The following is a 20,753-nucleotide window of genomic DNA, read 5'->3' on the forward strand; positions in this document are numbered from 1 at the left end:
CGTTATTTATATTCTTTTTTTTTTCTTTTTTTTTTTACATTTTATTACAAAATAGTATTATAAAAGACTAGTTTTGTCAAGTTCATTAGAAAATAATATTTTTTTATTTTATAATAAGAAGTTAAATAGTTTTTAAAAAGTTAATAAATTTGTATAGTTCATTAGAAAATACAATTTTTTATTTTAAAATAAGACATTATTTCATTAGATTTCTCGTTGTTAAATCTTTTTCGCAGCACCAAATTAACTATATACAACCATTACTCTCCATGTTGCTAATCTTTTACACTCGAATTAACTATATACCCACTCCTCCCCATGTTGTTAATCTTTTTACCTACAAATTAACCCTATGCACACTACTCCGATTTAAAATACTTTTACCTATGAAATATTTTATAGTAAAAGAGTGTAAATTTTTTTTTTTTTTTTTTCAACTCAATGACCCATCCGTTATTGTATTTCAAACTGACCAAAATAATCTAATGAAATGTATTAATTCCAACCGAAATCAAAACACTGATTCCCGATTCCCCATTTGAATTAATCATGGCTAAAATCAAGTATACACATATACACGAAGTATAAGATGTACAGAGAGAGTGAGAGAGAAATCTTTAACATAACAAGAGAGGGGGAGAGAGACTATATATTTCTTTGAAATCCAATACTGACTCAATTAAAAGAAATTATAAGATTGTTCACTGATCACAGCATCAAATTATAAAAATGTTCACTAATCACAGTATCAACCACAAAGCACTGTATAATCATCAATCACTAATCACTATATGATCATCAACCAGAGCTGAATAGGAAGAATCCCATCCCATTCCACATGATCATGACCAAAAAAAACAACACTAAATGCACGTGCACAGCACTGAATCAACCCCATGCACTTGAAACAAGACAAACAGAAAAAAGAAAGAAAGCGTCTTTTCGCAAGTGGCAGTCTAGCAAAAAAGCAGAGTAACCAACCAACCACAGGGACACAGCAAACAACCACTTTACGTACTTTTGGGAATGTAAAAACCAATTCCATACTACTTAGATGAGCTTAAACTCTTCAAGAATGGGTTTGAGTTTGTCAGCAGTTAACGGCTTCTGTACGTAGCCATTTGCCCCTGCTTCTTTGAATCTCTGCTCTGCATTTTCCTCCGATGATACACCGATTATTAAGGAAGCTATCCCCATTTCTCTCAGATTCTTTGTTGCCTATATAACAAAAATTTTAACAAGATCAATGAAAAAAACAGAGTAAGAGTACACAAAATTACCAGAACTGAAATAATAATAATAATGATGATGATGATTATAATTTGGGATTTGGATTAAGATTGATTTACCTGAATGCCGTCCATGTTCGGCATCTGAGAGTCCATTAGGATGAGATCGAATTTCTGTCCATCTGTGTGGATGTCCACGGCTTGTTTTCCATCTTTACCTTGTATGCAGTCTTCAATTTTAAACTCCTTCTCCAAGATTCTACCATGAAGCTTCCGAACCAGAGTATCATCGTCCACCACCAGAGCTCTTATTGCACTATTGATCTTGGTGGTACTGGTTGCAGAACCAGAACCTGAACCTTTCTCCATGATCTTGGTAGTGGTGGTACTGGTCGCAGAAGCAGAGCTAGAACTATAACGTGAACCAGAACCAGAACCTTTCTCCTCAGCCATACTGGTTGCAGAACTAGAACTCGAACCAGAAGCAGAAGCAGAACTTTTCTCCAAGACGATAGTGGTTGCAGAACTAGAATCTGAACCAGAGGCAGAAGCAGAACCTTTCTCCATGATCTTGGTCGTGGTGGTGGTACTGGTTGCAGAACCAGAACCAGAACTAGAACTTGAACCAGAAGCGGAAGCAGAACCTTTCTCCATGACGATCCACGTTTCTTGCAGTATCAAGATTAATACTGTACACTAGAATTTATATCAAACAGTGATGATATTTGTATTAATTATAAAATGCAGAAAACAAAATCAACAAAAAGAATGATTAAGATGTTTGTTGTATCATCAATTAATGCGGAACAGAAATAAAATCAAAGAAATACATGCATATATATATATATATATATATATATATATATATATATATATGAACATGATCAATTAGACGTGCTTTAATTAAACAGTAACTAAACCTTAATTAGAAAGAATAGACGATCAAACTTCAAAGCACACCAAGAACTTGACGATGAATGTTGCAGGAAAACTCTATCAAGAATAAGGAATTCTTGAAGCTCTCTTTCTCTCACTGTTTCCCCATTAAAACCCCGCAAGCAAGCAAATATAGAACCGAGAATGATTGTTTTGCTTCCACTCTCTCCCCTGTAACGCTTCGTATATATAAACCCTTTTGAAATCTGATTGGCTTTGCTGATAACCGACTAGCGTCCTTGAAGTTTATCTCATTGGCTGAGCTAATACCTGATTCAGCTAGATTAGTTACTAACCGCATCACATAACAGACTTTTTAACTGTCACAGCCAGTGGCTTCTCTGTTTCCATTGTGTACATTTCCGCGCGCTTTCAAATCTGATTGGCTAAACCCACTAACTGACTCGGCTTATTGAATTAACCTAAACTGTCATAGTAAATGAGTCTTTCTTTTTTGATATTTTTAAACCATATATTTAATACCATTGATTACTTGGGCTTATGATCATATATATATATATATATATATGTATATATTCTATCATTTTATTACAAAATACCATTATAAAAAGGGTAATATTTTTAAGCTCATTAGAAAATAATACATAAGACGTTAATAACTTTTAAAAAGTTAAACAAGTTATTAACTTTTAAAAAGTTAAACAAGTTAAAAGGGAGAAAATTTATTCTAAAAAAATGGTAGAGAATTTTCAAAAAAAATATGTAAAAAAATATTATTGGCCTATTTTTTTTTAATATTTATTTCATTATTATTATTATTATTATTATTATTTTAATTTTGTGTTTGTAGTGCAAAAGGTAGTGAATTTCAAACAGCTAGGTGATTATGCACACTGTCTCAAAGGTAGTAGTGACAGGTACATTCTTCCAAAATAATTTTATTTGATTAATGTTTTCTTGTAGTTTATTGCATCCTCATTCGTTTTTAATGCTGCTTTTGAAAAACACATAACTTTTATAATTTGTGAGGAAAAAAGGGTTTTATTTTAATGTTTATTTTGTTAAGAGGAAAATTTAATTAAAATGTCCTTTGTTTTTTTTTTTTTGGTTAACAGTATGGGTGTAAGGAAACTAGAAATAGCTTACAGAGTTGCCCAGAACCGTAAAGGGTGAGTCTATCTTGCTTGCTTCCAATTCATGTTGCAAATTTTCTTTCATCTCTTGAATGTTAGCAATTTATTACTGATAAATTTTGTGTCTAATTTGCTGATATATATATATATATATATAACCCAAAATAAATGGATTACTGCTAGATTCTCAGTATTAAAAGTGGTATGGATTTATTTAATAATTGTGTTTTTTTTTTTTTTTTGGTAGAATAATAATTGTGTTAATTTGCATGTGGTACTCTTCTAAGTATAACAAGCAGCTCAATGCAAGTTACTCTAGCTATAGCTAGCTAACCATTTTTTTGTTTTTTTTTGGTAATACTATAGCTAGCTAACCTGCAGGGTAAATAATGAACATGATTCTGAAAATTTTGAAATATTGTCGCTGAAGAAGAAATAATATTAGTCAACCATATTTTTTTCCCCTTTTTCTTTTCAAATAAATAATTTAATCGGTGATATTGTGTGTTTTTCTTTTTCTCTTTCTTTTTTTTTTTTTTTTTTTTTTTTTTTTTTGGGTGCCTATGTACAATGGCCTAATTAATCTCAACCATGCAATAATGTATTAGTACAGGTATTTGAAATATTTGCCACTTGAATGCTACCCGGTGTGAAATTTTAATTGATATCAAATTGATTTTATTTTATTTTTTAACAATTATTTTAAGAAAAATCTTGATTTACGTTATGCTTATGTGCTCGGTGTTGGATAAAGATACTAGTTTAAAATATTGAGATTGGGGATGTTTAAACCATTTTTCCTCGGTACTGCCTTTATTAACACCCATTTTCTCAATTATTATTTCTCCCTTGGGAATTAGTCTCAACCATCATTGTACTATTTGTATATTTATTTATTTATTTATGTTTTTTGGTTATGCACTCCGATGCTCAGCAAAAAAGTTTAAGAAACGGAAGAGGATAATTATAAGTTGGGAAAATGAACAAGTTAATTATTGTGGTGTGCTTGTCTCCTGGTAATTTTTTCATAAATTAGTTTAATATACATTAATTTATTTATAATTATTTTCAATTATATGTATCATCCTTTGACATTAGTTTGGTAAACTGAATATATGACGAAAATAGTGAATTGAGCTATAATAAAGGTTTTGTCCTATATAGAAATAACTTGCAATTGGCATCGCATCTAACACAGTTACATATATTTGGTTTTGTTTACAGATTTAACTTGGGATTTATTTTTTTTCTTTCAACCAAATAAATAAATATATACATATATATATATATATATATTCCTTTTCCGATGAGTTTAAAATTATCTCAAATTCCCAATACTTTTTTCTCTCAAATTTTTAATACTTTGAAACTGAAACTTTCTCGTTTTCTCGTAGAATATATCATGACATAGGTGACCTAATATTAACTTTAGCTAAGTCTCAGGTTTTTAACTTTTATTATCATTAGTATTATAAATTTTAACGATATCATTTTGGGCCTTTTATAATTTGACATGGATTTGAATTTAAATTCTACCTTTTAAATACCAAATTAGCTACATAAACCGCCTCACGTCGTTAATCTTTTTACACATATATAACGACATGCACACCCCTCCCATTTAAAATACTTTACCTATGAAATATTTAAAAGGATTATGTATGTATTAAAGTCCAAATCTCCTTTTTTCTTTTTCTTTTTTTTTTTGTTGGGTAGTAAGAAGTCCAATATTCTTGACCTATTAGACTACCATATTTCAAACCCAAGAAATTATTAATACAAGGAATGTATTAATTCCATCGAAAATCAAAACACACTCACCAAAAAAAAGAAAAAAAAAATCCAAAATCGAAACTCTGATTCCCATTTCCCAATTTTAGGCAAAAAAAAAAATTCCCAATTCCCCATTTGAATCTTAATGTAAATATTATGAACTATGAGAGAAATGTAGAGAGAAATTTTTAACGTAACCAGAGAGACTATATTTCTTTAACAACCAGTATTAACTCAATTAACAAGAACTCTTAAGATTGTTCACTAATCACTTTATCATCAAACAGAAATGAATATAAGAATCCAATCCCACAATTACATGACGACCAAAAAGAAAAAAGAAGAAAAAATTCAGCTAGATAGGAGACATATATGCACGTATACAGCACCTGAAACAGAGAACCAAAAAGAAAAAGCCTCTCCCGCAGTCACAGTCGCAGTCTCGAAGAGCAGAGTGCAGTCAGAGTAACAGAAGTAAAGTGTAAAAGATAACATCCAAAACCAACCAACCACAGGGACGCAGCAAACACAACTACTATACGCACTTAATTTATTATTTAAAAAAAAAAGAGGAAAAAAAAAAAAAAACAGTTATTCATACTAGTAGATCAGCTTAAACTCTTCAAGAATGGGTTTAAGTTTCCCAGCAGATAAAGGCTTTTGCACATAGCTATTTGCTCCTGCTTCTTTGAACCTCTGCGCTGTATTTTCCTCCCTTGACACTCCGATTATTATGGAGCTTATCCCCATTTCTCTCAGATTCTTGTTGCCTAAAAGATTGATAATGTACTTAATAAACATTTATACACTAAATAATTTACACAAACAGAAAGAAATTTTTTTTTTTATTTGATTTGATTAATATATATGGATATATAATTGATTAATTAATTACCTGAATGTCGTTCATGTTTGGCATGTGAGAATCCATTAGGATGAGATCGAATAATTTGTGTTTGATCCCCTGACCAGCAGGAGTTTTGTGGAGGTTGACGGCTTCATTTCCATCTACAGCTTCTTGGTAGCGTTCTGTTTTCAACAGCTTGTTCAAGATTGAACCATTGACCATCCGTTCTACAGGCGAGTCGTCCACTACCAGAGCTCTAATTACGTTCTCGTTCTTCTTGGTGGTTGCACAACCAGACCCTGAAACTGTCTCCATATCATTCCACCACGTTCTTGATGTATCAACAACACTGTATGCCAGTAATTTATATGAAATGTGTATATATATATGAACATCAAGAAGTACTTTTTAAAGAGTAACTAAACCTTGATCAGAAAGAAGAATAGAAGATCAAACACAGTGGTTTGGAACAATCCCACTTCAAATCACAGCAAGAACTTGATGATTATTGTTGCAGCGAGAAAACCGATCCAGCAAATCCTCTTATCAGAATAACGAATTCTTGAAGCTCTTTTTCTCTCACTACTGTTTTCCCATTAACCCCACAAGCAAGTAATTGTAGAAACGAGTTTGGTTGTTTTTACGTCCACTTTCTCCTCTACAAAAACTTATATTATATATATTGGATCCTCTTTGAAATCTGATTGGCTAAACTAATAACTGACCGACTTTGAAATCTCTCTCTGATTGGCTAAGCTCATAACTGATTCGCTCAATTAGTTACTCTAACCATCATAAAACAGACTTAACTGTCAGAGCAAGAGGAGCTTGTATACTTTACTTCCATTTAATTTTACATTGGATCGCGCTTTCAAATCTGATTGGCTTTAGCTAACAACTGACTCAGCTTACTAGTTAACCGTCAAATAACAGACTTAACTGTTATAATAACTGGAGCTTCTTACTTCTCTTTTTAACCATAGTTTACTTCTCTTATTATTAATAATAATAATAATAATAATATAATATATATATATATATATATAATATATATATTATTATTATTATTATTATTATTATTATTACAAACCAGAATTGAAATTTGTAGTCTATCAGAAGTTCATCCATGCATAAACCATGACATAGTAAATTAGTTTTTTGCCCTTTTGCGGTTAGTGAAATCGCTAAGCTGCGGCTATTTCTTTCTTGAGCACATAATAGCCTCTTCTGTTGTTTGGAAATTAACTTAATTTATTTATTTATTTTTTTCAATGAGATATCCTTCTTTTTTTATAATTAACGGCATCACGGCATTACCCAAAAAAAATAATAATAAATAAATAGGGCATCGCCGTGGACTTAACACAATTTTAAATCTAAACAAAGGAAAATAAAAAAGTATGATATTTGCCAACTCCGCTAACTCATCTTTTCGACGTTAGCCTTTCAATGAGATATCACCAACAGATGGGACCACATGGGCTTAAGGTCTATGGCTTATTACAAAAGCATTACGCCATGTAATAGAACTGGTCAAAGAAAATGTTGAATGAAACTTTTTGGAAGTTTCCGTACCTTCAGAAACTGGCGTACAAAACAGAATATATATATATATATATATATATCAACCTGAAGCTTGAGATTAGAAATTTTCGCCCAACAATGGCTACCAAAGTCAAAGCCTTAATAAGAACACCAAAGAGTCTATTAATTTGAAAGGTCACAAGTAGAACGCTAAGCAGTCTATTATGACCTTGTACTCTTCTTCAAAGCGTAAATTAAATGAAACCAGCATATGAATGCAAAAGCATTAGACCAAGTAATACTAGTCAAAGAAAATGTCAAATGAATCTTCACGTAAAGTTGTGTACCTTCTGATTCTGGCATACAAAAAAGAAAATTATATGTACCAAAAACCAACCTGCAGCTTAGAGATAAGAAATTTTCGCCCAACAATGGCTACCAAAGTTAAAGCCTTAAGAAACGGAATTTTGCTCTTGATTTACTCATGTCTCTGTTTGGAAGGAGGACCTTATATTTGCAAGGCACAGGCAACGGACACCGTTCAACCAGGCCAAGTGATCCAGTACTCGGATAAGTTACTGGTCTCTGCTGATGGGAGATTTCAATTAGGCTTCTTCAACCTGAGCGATAATGATCCAAAACAAGGCTATCTAGGATTATGGTTAACCAACGACAATTCCGAAAAACTATGGGTTGGTAACAGAGAAAGACCTCTATCAGGATCTAACGCCAATCTCACTCTGGATTCGAACGGCCTTTTGAAGATCACTCATGGTGATGAAGGAGGCGGCGACCCAATCGTGTTGAACACCGATCAAACAGCAGCTAAAACCTCTTCCTTGATTCTGGAGAATAGTGGGAATTTGAAGCTGAGAGAATTGAACCCAAATGGAACAATCAAAAGGGTATTGTGGGAAAGCTTTGATAACCCAACAAATTCACTCCTGCCCGGGATGAGACTCGGATTCAATCACAAAACCAGGAAGAAATGGATACTCACTTCTTGGTTGAGCGAGGATGTCCCTGTTCCTGGTGCCTTTTCTCTGGAATATAACGAGACAGGAATCAATGATGGTTCTTCTGCAGGAGAATTGCTAATGAGACGCAGAGGGAAGCCGTATTGGAAAAATGGGACTGCTCTGATTCTGGAACGTTTGGCGACTACTACAACAGATAGTGGACGTTACAATTTTACAAATGTTTCCAACGAGAATGAGAGCTACTTGGAGTTTAATTCAATTTTGGTCTTGGGGGCACAAGGCGAACTCCATGAAACAGACAGCCGTATGGTGCTTATAACTGACAATGCATGTTCTGGGTATTCCACCATATCTGGGTGTGTTCAGGAAAAGCTACCTGCTTGTCGGAAAAGAAATCAAAAGTTTGAGAGGCTAATGGGTTCGTATACAGGAACAGTGTCCGGTTTGAATTCGTTTATGGATTTGAATTGGAACATTAGTACTAGCGACTGTTGGGACCGGTGCTGGAAAAATTGTTCTTGTGTTGGGTTTAGACCAATGCCCGCCAATGAAACTGGTTGCCAGTTCTGGAGTCAAGGATCCCAATTTGAACCAGATCCAGCTGGAAATACACCAGATAATTATGCTTATGTTTTCAATTCTATGAGCAACGAATCAGGTAATGGTGGTAGTGAAATTACTCTTTCTCTTCCAAACTCTGCTTTTATATGAATTTATGTAGTGACCGAAAAAAAAAAAAGAATGTACCCTTCCATTCTTTTTTTTTTTTTTGTGTTCTTGTTAATATTACGCTAACTATCGTCCTACTTTACTATTGACTTGTGATTAGGATTGGAATGGTGGATATGGGTCATAATTGCACTGGCTACTCTGCTTGCACTTCTTCTGGGTGTCTTTATCCATTTGAGGTGCAAAAGATACCAAAGTAAGTATTTTCATTCTACAGTTAGATTTAATTGTCATAATTAGACTTGCATTAAGTTTTAGAAAAAATGTAAAATGGTCTATGACAATAGTTTGAATGAGAATTGGGTTTCACCGTCAATATATTATGAGCAGGGGAGAAGATAGAAAAGGAGGAAGAATTAATGTTAAACCAGTTGACGATTTCAGACGGGGTTAACAACGCAGAAGAGATTGTTCATGATGGGAAGAAAGGTCATGATTTGAAACTACTCAGTTTTCCTGCTATTATGGCTGCTACAGATAACTTTTCCAATGAAAACAAACTTGGCCAGGGTGGTTTTGGTCCTGTGTTTAAGGTAAGTTTAAGATCTGGCTAATTAATTAATGGTTCCTTATCCTTTGGTTATATTGCGTATTTAGAGGCATAATCTTATAAAATTTATTATTCAGGGCAAATTGCCAGAAGGGCAAGAAATAGCAGTGAAAAGGCTATCAAGGAGTTCAGGACAGGGACTGGTGGAGTTCAGGAATGAGCTTATACTAATAGCGAAGCTCCAGCATATGAATCTTGTTAGACTATTGGGCTGTTGTGTAAAAGGAGATGAAAAGATGTTGATCTATGAATACATGCCTAACAAAAGCTTAGACTTCTTTCTCTTTGGTATGAATTCTTGCATATGTTATATCTTTATTTATAACTCATCCAAGAAGATTTACATTCATGGTAGTTGTTTTTCATGCTAGTAGTTTTGTATGCAATTAACATTTTGCAGATCCATCAAAAAAGAAGCTACTGGATTGGAAGACACGCTGCAACATCATCGAAGGCACTGCTCAAGGGCTTCTTTACTTGCATAAATATTCAAGATTGAGAATAATTCATAGAGATCTGAAAGCAAGTAATATCCTTCTTGACAAAGACATGAATCCCAAAATTTCTGATTTTGGAATGGCAAGAATTTTCGGACGAAACGACTCTGAAGCAAATACAAATAGAGTCGTAGGCACATAGTAAGCATAAACATATTAGATTTGTTTGTCTAATATACTGTACCAAAGACTGTATTGTTTCAATAATTATATTTGATTCTTTTTATCAATTGTAGTGGGTACATGTCGCCAGAGTATGCTTTAGAGGGAAATTTCTCTGAGAAATCAGATGTTTACAGCTTCGGAGTGTTATTATTAGAGATTGTGAGCGGACGGAAGACCAGCGGCTTTTACAATCCAGAGCGCCCCATGAACTTAGTAGGATATGTAAGGAGACTAGTGTGAAGTATACAGCAGAGATTTTTGTGAAACTTTGTTACGGAATGATTAGCCATTTTTAAAATTCTGAAAATGATTTGAATATGCAGGCATGGGAACTATGGAAAGAAGATCAAACTAAGGACCTCATAGATTCAAGCCTGGTTGATGATTCATCGATTGAACCACCCCAAATTTTAAGATGCATTCATGTGGGTCTGTTGTGCGTACAAGAGAATGCAGTGGACAGACCAACTATATCGGATGTGATAACCATGTTGGCCAACCAAAGTGTTCCTCTTCCAATCCCAAAACAAGTGGCTGTTCCTGCTCGTTATCATCAACGTATAGATCCCAATTCATCATCTGGAAGTAAACAGGGAAATTCTATCGCGAGTGCACCGATCACGGAGTTAGAAGGACGATGATAGTGACTTTATCAAACACTTTTATCAGGCACTGTCAAACTTTTTGCCTGCGTTTGCGTAATTAGAGAACATTTTTATTAGTTTCATATCTTCTAAGTTTGGTAATATCTTTTATTCATTCTTTTTATGCCTTCACTGAGCTGTGAGGATATACGTCATGTACGTGTGTTGTACCCTGTGATATATAATTTGGATTTTCTTTAGATTTTGAAGACATATGGAATCTGATTAGATTTGGATTCCACTGTTTTAAGTTTATTAGTTCAGTTCAATTTAGTATAATTATGTTTTTTTTTTTTTTTTATTGAAACACAATTATATATTTATGTATTCTAAATAAATTTATCTGATTAGATTTGGATTCCACTGTTTTAAGTTTATTAGTTCAATTCAATTTAGTATAATTATGTATTTTTATTTTTATTGAAACACAATTATATATTTATGTATTCTAAATAAATTTATATTAACAATTATTTCGAATTTAAATTTAAAAAATATATAATGTAAAAAAATTATAAATATTAAAATAAAATTGATTTGACCCCATTGACATGTCAAATACCAAAATGTCTTATGTTTATCAAAATTTAAACAAGCATAATTAGTTGTTTAGGGGTGCATTAGGCAAGGGAGTCAAATTAAGAACATTTAGCTATTTATGCAACATATTATTGAATTGATTACCACATTAGTTGGTCCAATCCATATCCGTTATTGTTAGAATTATTATTCATTGTTGCAGGTATCCACTTTTTACTTTACTAAAAAAAGAATAAATTAATTAATTAATTAATAAAAATAAAAAAGGAACGAACATAGAACGCAATATAACGCTGCGTTTTAACGTAAGCGAAAGAAAAAGACGGCGCAAATCATAGCGTCTGGAAATTGTGTGAAAAAAGAGGAAAACAATAAAAGGCGCGCTTTCTCCAAATCGCTAAGACGGTGCGTTTTAGCATTCGTCGCTTCGTTCGCCGCGACCACCATCCCCTTCTCCTTCTCTCCTCTTGACTCCGCCACTCTGATCTCAAAACTTTTCGAAGCACAAAATTAACGTTTCGTCATTCTGAATCCGGAATCAAACAAGTTTCAATTTCTCTTTTCTTTTTTTGTGAATTCAAATTCCATTAAAAAAAAAAAATCGATTTGTATTTTTGCTTTTTCAAAATTTTGATTAGGAGTTAGGGTTTTTCTTTTTTTTTTTGTCTTTTTTTTTTTGGGATTTCTCTCTGTCGTTACCGAGAAATTTTCAAATCCTACGGAGATCCTTGCTCTGCCCGATTTTCACCCCTCGTCGAATCACGGTATTAGGGTTAGGGTTTCTTGTGGTCATTAGAGAGACAAAGATGTATGCTGATCGAGTAGAGGATGAAACTAAGAGATCGGTAAAGGAGCGTCTTAATGGCAGTATCAAAGGCGACTCTATGCGCCGCCGCCAAGCCATCGGAAAGAGGTTTGCTTTCCATTTTTCCCCCTCTTTGTTTTTCCTAGAAAATGCCTTGAAGCGGTTTCCTGAAACTAGAAAATCGAGGGAATAAAAAAGATTTTTTTTTTCTTTTTTGGGACATTCTGAAAAATTAAAGCTGCTCTATTTGTTTTCACTATTAAAGGGTGTCGAATTTCATACTCATCAGTTTTCTTAGTAATCTTTGGGGGGCTAAAGTTTGTTATGGGTTTGAAAATTTTAAGTCCAACCGATGTTTTCAATTTCTTTTTCTTCTATTCATTCTCATTTTCTTAGTGATAATTGCCTGAAATTTTGCTATAGGATCATGGGATTCTTAGCAATTTGTTTTTGTTATGTATTTGGATGAAAGTACTTCTTAGGAGTTAATAGAGTTTATCCAACATACTTGTCTCGAAACATCGTGGATTGCTTGCATTATGCCTATTATTTTGTATCGGTGGATGAATTCTACTGGTTGTTTCTTTTACTAGCAAATATAAAAAAAATTAAAAAATAAAAAAGGAAATTTTTGCAAGCGGAAGTTGCTTTGTTATCGGTTGAGGCAGCCCAAAAAACCTTATAATTGAGTGCATGCTATATACTTTGCAGGCAGAGACAGGATGACAAGTGGGAACACGATCTTTATGAGGGTGATGAATATCAAGTTTCAAGTATGGATTGTGAATTAAGATACTATCATATCAACTCAAATGTTTTCACTATTGCTGGACACCTTTTTTTTTTTTCCCCTTCTCTTTTTGACTGTTTGTTTAATGGCTTGTTAAGGCAAAGTTGATTCTCGAGATCTTCGTTTAAAGCTCCAGAGGAAAAGTCTCCAGCAAACAACTGTAAGAGGTGCTTTTTCAGGTGTAAGGGATCTACGTGAAAAGCTATCTGGGACCATGCACCCACAACCTGTGAATATTCATCAACAGAAGCCGAAGGTGGAACCTGCCAGGCTACCGGGTAAAAGTGTTGCTTCTGAAATCCTTGCACCAGAGACTAAAAAGGTTGTCAACCCACCTCCTAGAAAGAAATCTTCGCATAAGGTATGTTACAATCCCTTTTGATATCATTGGAATTTTTGTTTTCCGTTTCTAGTTCTAGGTGGTAGCTTCAAGAGAATGAAAATCATAATGCAGAATTGGCTGTTAATAATGCAGCACTCGTTGTTACATGACAGAATGTTTGATGTGATTTATTGCCATATAAGACTTTCTAGTTGATTTTTTGCATCACAGAACTCAGTATTGCTAAGAGGACTTGCTTACAGTGATTGTCTTTATGTTGATTGAAAAGCTGCATCCTTTGTATGTAAAAGAAATAGGTGTGGCTAAAAGGTTTGGAATTTGCACTGAAGCATAAGTTAGATTAAGCTTGATATAAATTTGAAAAAGCGCATAGGTTCAAAATAAAGCGAGGATAAGAAAATTTGAGGAATTAGAAATTTTTTCTGGACTAATATGCAGTGTCTTTGTTGTTATATGTGTTTGATCAGATAGAGAAATGTATCACTCACTGCTAGAGCAGAACCATAAAAGTTCTATAGTGAACAGAATAGTTTCTAGTTGAATAACGTATTTTTTAGTGCTGTCAGGGAAGACCAGCCAACCTTCATTAGGTAGGTTCAGTAAACCCCAGTATCCTCTATTCCTAACCCTGGTATGAGGTCATTTGTATGGTATTGTTGTGGGAAGTTAAATGGCCTTTGGGCTAGAAATGTTATCGTTGACGAATTTATCATCTGAAATTCTATTTTTCAAAATTTTCCATTTTACCTAGAAACTTTAATAACATGCCATTTCCTTTTCTGTTACATTTGTTGTGGTATTACATTTGTTGTGGTATATTGCTTTGGTGCTTGATTCTCATGGGAAGATAATTGAAAGTTTTGAGATGAATTTTCCACTTCTTCAAAATGTGTACACTATTAGGCAACTGCCCTGTCTGTCTTCTGCACACTTGCAGGAACCAAATATTGGACTAAATATTTTTCCTTCAGAGCAAAACAGTTTTCCCATCGAGTGGCAGAAAAAATGGATCTTCTCACCAATCATGAGGAGTGAAATTCATTTTGGTAGTTGAGAAATATTTTCCATTAGAATGGTTAAATTGCGGTGTTATCGTTACCGCCAATGAAAGAAGTAATGAGTCTTGCCATACAAGATCACATAACGCATACAGGGACTTGCATCCACTTGCTCAGTACTGCAGTCCTTAAAAGTTCCTGACTTTGAGTCTTCTTTGCAGGTCAATGCATCAGTGGATGAATTTCTTCAGTCCTTGGGTCTTGAAAAATATTCCATTACATTTCAAGCAGAGGAAGTATGCAAATCTCATGCTACTTAAGTCTTTCTTTATCACCCTTCTGGACGAAAAATGGGCTTTGAATCCTCATATTCCTCTTATTTACGCAGATTGACATGACAGCTCTTGTACACATGTCTGATGAAGACCTAAAGGCCATAGGAATTCCGATGGTAAAAAGTTGAAGAAACTCCCTTGTTGAAATGCTTTCTGATTTTTATTATTTCTTTTCCTAGTATGGTTTTATGGTTCCTTGAGGATACCTTTGGTTCTCTTGGATTTTGTGTCATCTTTGAGTTTTACTCTAAGCTTTTTCTGATTTTCCAATGGATGTGCACAGGGGCCAAGAAAGAAGATACTTTTAGCATTGGAATCAAGAGCCTGAAATCTGGGTGTGGGATATGATTGTTGCCTGATATCTTCATGTACTTGTTATATGGCACTCGAACTTTAGCAGGCTGCTTGTGATTTGATTGGCGTGCCAGGCTGCATGCAACTTTTTCTTCCCTTTAACTTTATAGGGATTCGTTTAACGCTGGTTGTATTGCCAGATTGGTTTCAGGGAGCCATCTCACATTTAACGATGTGAAATTTAACCCTTTTTAATGAATTTATCTCATTGTTGGTAATTTCGGATGTATTTAAGTTTCTTTTCTATATTTTTCACCGAAGAATGCATTTTGATGTCCATATTCGAGTTTTAGTCTAATGTAATTTTTCTATGGTGCGTACCTGATAAGCACCGTAGCAAAGCTGCAGCTAACGTACTGCATTTTCTTTTTTTTATTTGATAGTCTAAGATACTGCATGTGTGTTACCTTTTTATTCTTTATTTCTTTGAACTAACTAATAAACTTTAAAATCTTTTACGACTTGTTTGCTTTTGATATGGCAGATCAGACAACAAGTCCTATAAGGAAAAGAATGAATTTTTTTTTTTTTAAATAATATAAGAATTATGTAACAGGAGTATCATCTTTCTAGTATTATCTTTCAAATTATAATGGAAGAAAGTGAAATCATGAGTATATTACACTATATTTCCATTATAATTTCACAATAATCTTGATTGATACAAGTTAAAACAACAAAAACCTACTTCTAAAAATAAAAGAACATTGCAGATAAGTGACTTATGGAGGCCATTACGATACTGCTTTAGACTTCCATGCCAAGTACTTCCTATTTTCGTGCTTGTATCGTCTCCACTCCCTTAAAGCAGCCAGGAGAACATGCATTGAAACTGGTAGAAAAAAAGGCTGTGCAAATAGCAAAAGCTCATGAGAAACATGTCCTATTATTGTTTAGGCTAACACCATATTGCGAACGCTAACACCTAACGTCAACTTAAGATGGGTTTTAGCAACTAACCGAGTAGACAGCAAAACAGTGCTCAAATGAGTAGTAGCTCACGGACATGATAGATGGGTGGAAGAAGGCTTCTTCCGCAAGAGATCTTGCTTGCCTAGACGATACTGAAAAAGAAAGTAACTGATTATCAGGGTTTGAATGCAATACGAGAAATTGACAATAGATAATTCAACTGAAGCAACTAGTGAAATAATAAAAGCCCTTAGGAGCTTTCGAACTTACCAGCTGAAGCATCATAAACTCCAAGAGAGGCATTAATTTGAGCCAATTTTGCTTCATCCAACGAGAACTTCACCTGTTCAAGAAGACAGCAGTTAGTCATATCCAAAATGGATTAGAGCACAAGCCCCAAAATGAATGTACTGAAACTGAGCTCTGAAACTCGATTAAAAGTATGGTCCACAACTCTTAATTCAACGAATGACTAGATGAAATGTATCCTCAAATAAACATATAACCGCAAAGATCTTGACAAATTAATATAGACAAGGTTGCAGACTTTTATGCATTGGAGTTCTTTGGCGTTAAAGCTATGGTCAATGATATGAACTTTGATCAAATATAAGGCATAATGTGTTCCTGATATGACCCAAAACAAAAAATATCGTGTTTCTGGTAGAAACAGGATGCATGATCGGTGTGTGTTGTTATTTCTCCAGCCAAGAAAAGAGAGACAGAAGCTGTAAGTACATTAGGAATTCTTTTAAAGCATCAATGAAAAAGCTTTTGTGCTTTTTTTTTTTTTTTTTTTTTGGGGGGGGGGGGCGCAATTGATTGAAATAAAACTTTTTTTTTTTTTTTTTTTTTTGTTTGGGCACTTGATTGAAATAAAACTTATTATAATTGCATTTATTTTGTTTCTATTTATGAGTTTTCTAAGCACATTCAAATTTTATTTCCAGTAAAATCTTTATTTTCTTCTTGATTTTATTGTTATTTGAAAATAGCAGATGTCGAAAATTAACATTCATCTTGACAAGTCACCTGTTTTCCAATCTCATCCATGATAATCATCCTAGGCAGTGACTGAACCTGCATTTAGAAATGTATTATCCCCAGAAACAGATAATCTGGCTAAATCCAAAAGAATTGGTTCATCAATGACTAAAATTGACAGAAGTTATTAACCAAGACAAACTCAGAGCATACCAATCTGGAGAGAGATCCAAGGGTTGTAGCACATGAATGGAGACTAGAACATGTGTGTTGCCGAGATAATACATCCAATTCCCTGTAGAGGAGTCATCGGTAAGAACACCCTCATACTAGGTACAAGACTACTAACTGATTTGATGATACCAAAACAAGAATTGGAGGTCTTCAAGATATTATATAGGTGATATATACATGATACAAGAGTTCAAATGACCAAGGATGTGTATGAAGTTCACTAAATCTTATTTTCTTCAGAACATAAATACAAAATGGGATATTATTCTGAAGGAGCCATACAAATGGATATGTTGATTTACAATGGTATAAGGAACTTGGCAGACTTTAGCTTAATGCAGTCATCCCCATGCTTAACAAATTTCATTAAACAAATAAAATACAAGGATGCCATTTTCATAATATTTCAGCCTGTAGTATTTTATCTTCAATTCTAATAGGTATCTTACCATACTGTGAAGCCTCTTTCACTGGCTAAAAGGCTGGATGTGCCTGAAGAACCAATGTAAACGTTATCAGATTTAAGACCAAAAAGCTGCCGAAACTGCCCCGTGAAAACTTCAAAAACCTTCTGAAGATCCTGTTTCAGAACGTGTATGCATCAATCATGAGTAAATCAACTAGAAGCCATCTGCAATAGCAGAACATGAACTTCTATCTGTAACAAATATGAGAAAAACATTTGTTTAGTGGATATGTTATTTTTCATAGTTCACAAAATACAGTCAAAACAAATATAACCTGTTAAGGCTTATGTTTTGTTTCCAGCTCATAAACTATGGTCTCAAACAGAAACAGAAATTTTGATCCATAAAAAGAAGCAAACTATGCTAGAAACCAAAGTAATTTAGCTATTTCTAATAGTGGAAAAAACTGTCCACTCCAACATATTTCAAATTTCGACATTAGAATTGGCAAACATGAGAGTAGTTTTGCTGACACTACGACGTCGCTTATGGAATTTTCGGTAGGTCCAAAGATTAGACACTTGACTGTTCAATGCCATACAAATATTGTTATACTTATACCTCTTCCAAAATTGAAAGCATGTTCTAAATGTAATATTTACACCAGTATTCTTTCATATATCCCCATCACAATGTAGGGTTTGATTGTTCTAAGGAAGAGGAGAATAAATCTTTACACAATCATAAAATAAGCATCTAACCTGGTGTGAAATTGTATGCCTGAATGGATGCTCAATCCCAGAATTTTTCCCACATCCTTTTGGGTTCCAAACAATAATGCCTCCCCATTTCTTTAACATGTCATCATTTGAAATTTAAAAATATCAGAAAACTGACAAGAAAAATCATCAGAGAACACTCAGTATAAAGATGATGAATCTACTAACAGGAGATATAAAGCCATTTGTTTTGGAAATCTCTCCATCTGGAAGCCGTAGGAGAAGAGGACACTCCTTTGATGATGGTATATATCTAACAGCAAATAGAGTGGGGAAAATAGGATATTCACATTGTGAGTTGTTAATCAAGACAACAAATATGCAATTAGAAGATTGATTGAGTTAAAGAATATACACTACAAAATGCAATATCTTTGACCTCCCGCCAGCTGCAATGGAAGTATCCAAGTGCCACTCATTTGAATTTACCTATAAGACTTGATATTACATTCAAAATACTTCCAAAATAATTCAAACTAGAAGTAGCATATGCATGCACAAGCAAGCATAAAAAAGTATATACAAATATAATTTTACTAAATACCGAACCTTTTGCAACAAGCATTCTATAAACTAAAAAGCAAATGGAACAAGTATTATTCCCTCGATTAACTAACTACGAAATGAAAAGAAGTTAAGGGTTGATGAAACATACGAAAAAAGGAAGATCCTTCGTACTAAAGATGTAACTACCCAACTTGTCATCCCAGTAAGAAAACGATGACTTCGGCGTATGGTATAACACCTATCCTCAAGAAAGAACAATGTAAACAGATTATAATGAGATTACCCATACAACAATCGTACTGAAAGATTAGGATGCATATAGAGAAAGAAAGTCTGCCTATAAACCTGACTTTCCACCGTTATGTTGGCTATTGGCTCCAATGCCTCAATGACAGGGGACAACAGATTCTCATCTACATCCTGAAAATCCCTGCAGATACACACAAGCATCTAAAATACTAGAATTTGCATATAATTTCATAGAAACAAAAATGTTTCAAACATTACAAATATAAAATCAGAATACAAATAAAGAGCTTCATACCAGTCATAAATCCAATCACGTGGTTCAGCATTTAGCAAATTGAAGGAAAGAACAATCCTACCATCAGCACCAACAGGCATAAACTCCTCATGAATCAATCCTTCTTCCTTTCCACCATTAACAAACACCTTAACAAAAATCTCCGCCATCCTCGACGCCGCCGCCGCAGCCTCCGATACCCTGCCGGAAATCCAGGCGTGCCTGTACTTCCCAACTACAGCTCGCACCTCATCATCTCTACGCACCCATACCACAGTATAAACCTTCCCAGCAGATGCGACCTCCGACCAGCCTCCAAACACCGACTCCAACGAATCATCAATAGCATCATCATCATCAGAGTCAAAATCAACCGCGGCCATTGAACCGCACTTCCATGGACTCGAAGATTTACTGCCCTGGGATTGGAGACACTGGGAGTCGGATTCTACGACCACGGAGACGGTGTAGTTGGTACTGCATGTGCCGCATTGCGGGGTTTGTGGAGTGAATTTGGTCATTTGGTTGATTATGGAGACTTGAAGATCATCTATGGCGGAGGAGGTGATGGAGGATTTAGAGTTGAAGCCGAGGAAGATAGCTTGAAAATGGCAGGGGAACAGCAATGGACTAGAATCGAGCTGAGCTGAGAGGGACTCAACTTCGCGGAATGGTAGAGGTGCGCGGTAGATTTCCACTGTTTTCCATAAGAAAGGGAAGCCTGTACAAAATTACAGTAAAGGAGATATAAATAGCAAAGAGAGAGAGATAGAGAGAAAGAAATAAAGAGAGGGAAATTAGACCTAGGACGAAGGAGAAGAGGACTGAAAGGGTCAGCACGAGCCGTTTTAACCCAGGTTTGGTTTTTCGCATGGTTTTGGGATCGAAATCGGATGCTGGTTCTTGTACTTGAGATGTTTCAGATTTTGGAGGTTCGGAATCTGAAACTTCCGCCATTGTTGAACCACCGAAGATCCTTGGATCGTGCTCTCTGTAAGAATGTTGTATTGTTGAGAGTTGCGAAGCCTACATCCGCTATCTTGTCTTTCTATAATGAATTGGAGGAAGAGATCGCACAGCCGTCTTAGCTCAGCCGGTAGAGCGCACGGCTTTTAACCGTGTGGTCGTGGGTTCGATTCCCACAGACGGCGTTTTTTTTTTTTTTTTTTTTTTTTTTTTTCAATTATATTAAAAAACGTGAAACACAACGCTGGTTATGTAACCAAGTAAATCTGCTTTACTGGGCCCCTTCATTTATTTATTTTTTTTCAATT

The 20,753-nt window shown here is 34.4% G+C and overlaps 5 protein-coding genes and 1 non-coding gene across 6 annotated transcripts; 3 read left to right on the forward strand and 3 right to left on the reverse strand.

Moving 5' to 3' along the window:
* Positions 1 to 488: 488 nt before the first annotated feature.
* LOC112492982 (two-component response regulator ARR22) lies at positions 489 to 1,918 on the reverse strand. The gene is made up of 2 exons (XM_025077847.3): positions 1,350 to 1,918; positions 489 to 1,218 (listed from the first exon to the last, which is right to left on the reverse strand). Exons 1-2 carry the CDS (start codon positions 1,881 to 1,883, stop codon positions 1,051 to 1,053), a joined length of 702 nt encoding a protein of 233 aa, XP_024933615.3. The 5' UTR covers positions 1,884 to 1,918; the 3' UTR covers positions 489 to 1,050.
* Positions 1,919 to 5,632: 3,714 nt separating this feature from the next.
* On the reverse strand, positions 5,633 to 6,194 carry LOC107426504 (two-component system protein B). The gene is made up of 2 exons (XM_060820521.1): positions 5,928 to 6,194; positions 5,633 to 5,821 (listed from the first exon to the last, which is right to left on the reverse strand). Exons 1-2 carry the CDS (start codon positions 6,192 to 6,194, stop codon positions 5,633 to 5,635), a joined length of 456 nt encoding a protein of 151 aa, XP_060676504.1.
* A 1,523-nt stretch (positions 6,195 to 7,717) lies between these two features.
* Positions 7,718 to 11,329, forward strand: LOC107426575 (G-type lectin S-receptor-like serine/threonine-protein kinase At1g67520). Its single transcript, XM_016036795.4, has 7 exons — positions 7,718 to 9,041; positions 9,213 to 9,308; positions 9,443 to 9,645; positions 9,740 to 9,950; positions 10,063 to 10,300; positions 10,396 to 10,546; positions 10,648 to 11,329. The coding sequence occupies exons 1-7, from the start codon at positions 7,718 to 7,720 to the stop codon at positions 10,963 to 10,965; spliced, it is 2,541 nt and encodes an 846-aa protein (XP_015892281.4). The 3' UTR covers positions 10,966 to 11,329.
* A 547-nt stretch (positions 11,330 to 11,876) lies between these two features.
* LOC107426714 (uncharacterized) lies at positions 11,877 to 15,351 on the forward strand. The gene is made up of 6 exons (XM_016036961.4): positions 11,877 to 12,421; positions 13,025 to 13,086; positions 13,202 to 13,464; positions 14,666 to 14,740; positions 14,833 to 14,895; positions 15,063 to 15,351. The coding sequence occupies exons 1-6, from the start codon at positions 12,315 to 12,317 to the stop codon at positions 15,105 to 15,107; spliced, it is 615 nt and encodes a 204-aa protein (XP_015892447.1). The 5' UTR covers positions 11,877 to 12,314; the 3' UTR covers positions 15,108 to 15,351.
* Positions 15,352 to 15,635: 284 nt separating this feature from the next.
* On the reverse strand, positions 15,636 to 20,610 carry LOC107426713 (uncharacterized). The gene is made up of 13 exons (XM_016036960.4): positions 20,283 to 20,610; positions 19,501 to 20,200; positions 19,302 to 19,386; positions 19,105 to 19,194; positions 18,805 to 18,878; positions 18,618 to 18,702; positions 18,432 to 18,521; positions 17,713 to 17,843; positions 17,243 to 17,324; positions 17,078 to 17,125; positions 16,316 to 16,388; positions 16,094 to 16,197; positions 15,636 to 15,981 (listed from the first exon to the last, which is right to left on the reverse strand). The coding sequence occupies exons 1-13, from the start codon at positions 20,434 to 20,436 to the stop codon at positions 15,868 to 15,870; spliced, it is 1,830 nt and encodes a 609-aa protein (XP_015892446.3). The 5' UTR covers positions 20,437 to 20,610; the 3' UTR covers positions 15,636 to 15,867.
* TRNAK-UUU (transfer RNA lysine (anticodon UUU)) lies at positions 20,558 to 20,630 on the forward strand. The gene has a single exon. It is a non-coding gene; the product is annotated as a tRNA-Lys (tRNA).
* The last annotated feature ends 123 nt before the right edge of the window (positions 20,631 to 20,753 follow it).

This window comes from Ziziphus jujuba, chromosome 9 (assembly GCF_031755915.1).
Source record: "Ziziphus jujuba cultivar Dongzao chromosome 9, ASM3175591v1".
NCBI lineage: Eukaryota > Viridiplantae > Streptophyta > Magnoliopsida > Rosales > Rhamnaceae > Ziziphus > Ziziphus jujuba.

Coding starts and splice junctions, on each gene's coding strand:
- LOC107426504 (XM_060820521.1), bottom strand. CDS start 6,194: ATGGAGACAGTTTCAGGGTCTGGTTGTGCAACCACCAAGAAGAACGAG. Junction 5,822..5,927: donor CAAACATGAACGACATTCAG/GTAATTAATTAA, acceptor ATGTTTATTAAG/TACATTATCAATCTTTTAGG.
- LOC107426714 (XM_016036961.4), top strand. CDS start 12,315: ATGTATGCTGATCGAGTAGAGGATGAAACTAAGAGATCGGTAAAGGAG. Junction 14,741..14,832: donor TTACATTTCAAGCAGAGGAA/GTATGCAAATCT, acceptor TTATTTACGCAG/ATTGACATGACAGCTCTTGT. Junction 14,896..15,062: donor AGGCCATAGGAATTCCGATG/GTAAAAAGTTGA, acceptor GGATGTGCACAG/GGGCCAAGAAAGAAGATACT.
- LOC107426713 (XM_016036960.4), bottom strand. CDS start 20,436: ATGGCGGAAGTTTCAGATTCCGAACCTCCAAAATCTGAAACATCTCAA. Junction 19,195..19,301: donor ACATAACGGTGGAAAGTCAG/GTTTATAGGCAG, acceptor TCTTGAGGATAG/GTGTTATACCATACGCCGAA. Junction 16,198..16,315: donor AGTTTATGATGCTTCAGCTG/GTAAGTTCGAAA, acceptor TTTCTTTTTCAG/TATCGTCTAGGCAAGCAAGA.
- LOC107426575 (XM_016036795.4), top strand. CDS start 7,718: ATGTCAAATGAATCTTCACGTAAAGTTGTGTACCTTCTGATTCTGGCA. Junction 9,646..9,739: donor GTTTTGGTCCTGTGTTTAAG/GTAAGTTTAAGA, acceptor TTTATTATTCAG/GGCAAATTGCCAGAAGGGCA. Junction 10,301..10,395: donor AATAGAGTCGTAGGCACATA/GTAAGCATAAAC, acceptor TATCAATTGTAG/TGGGTACATGTCGCCAGAGT.
- LOC112492982 (XM_025077847.3), bottom strand. CDS start 1,883: ATGGAGAAAGGTTCTGCTTCCGCTTCTGGTTCAAGTTCTAGTTCTGGT. Junction 1,219..1,349: donor CGAACATGGACGGCATTCAG/GTAAATCAATCT, acceptor TTTGTTATATAG/GCAACAAAGAATCTGAGAGA.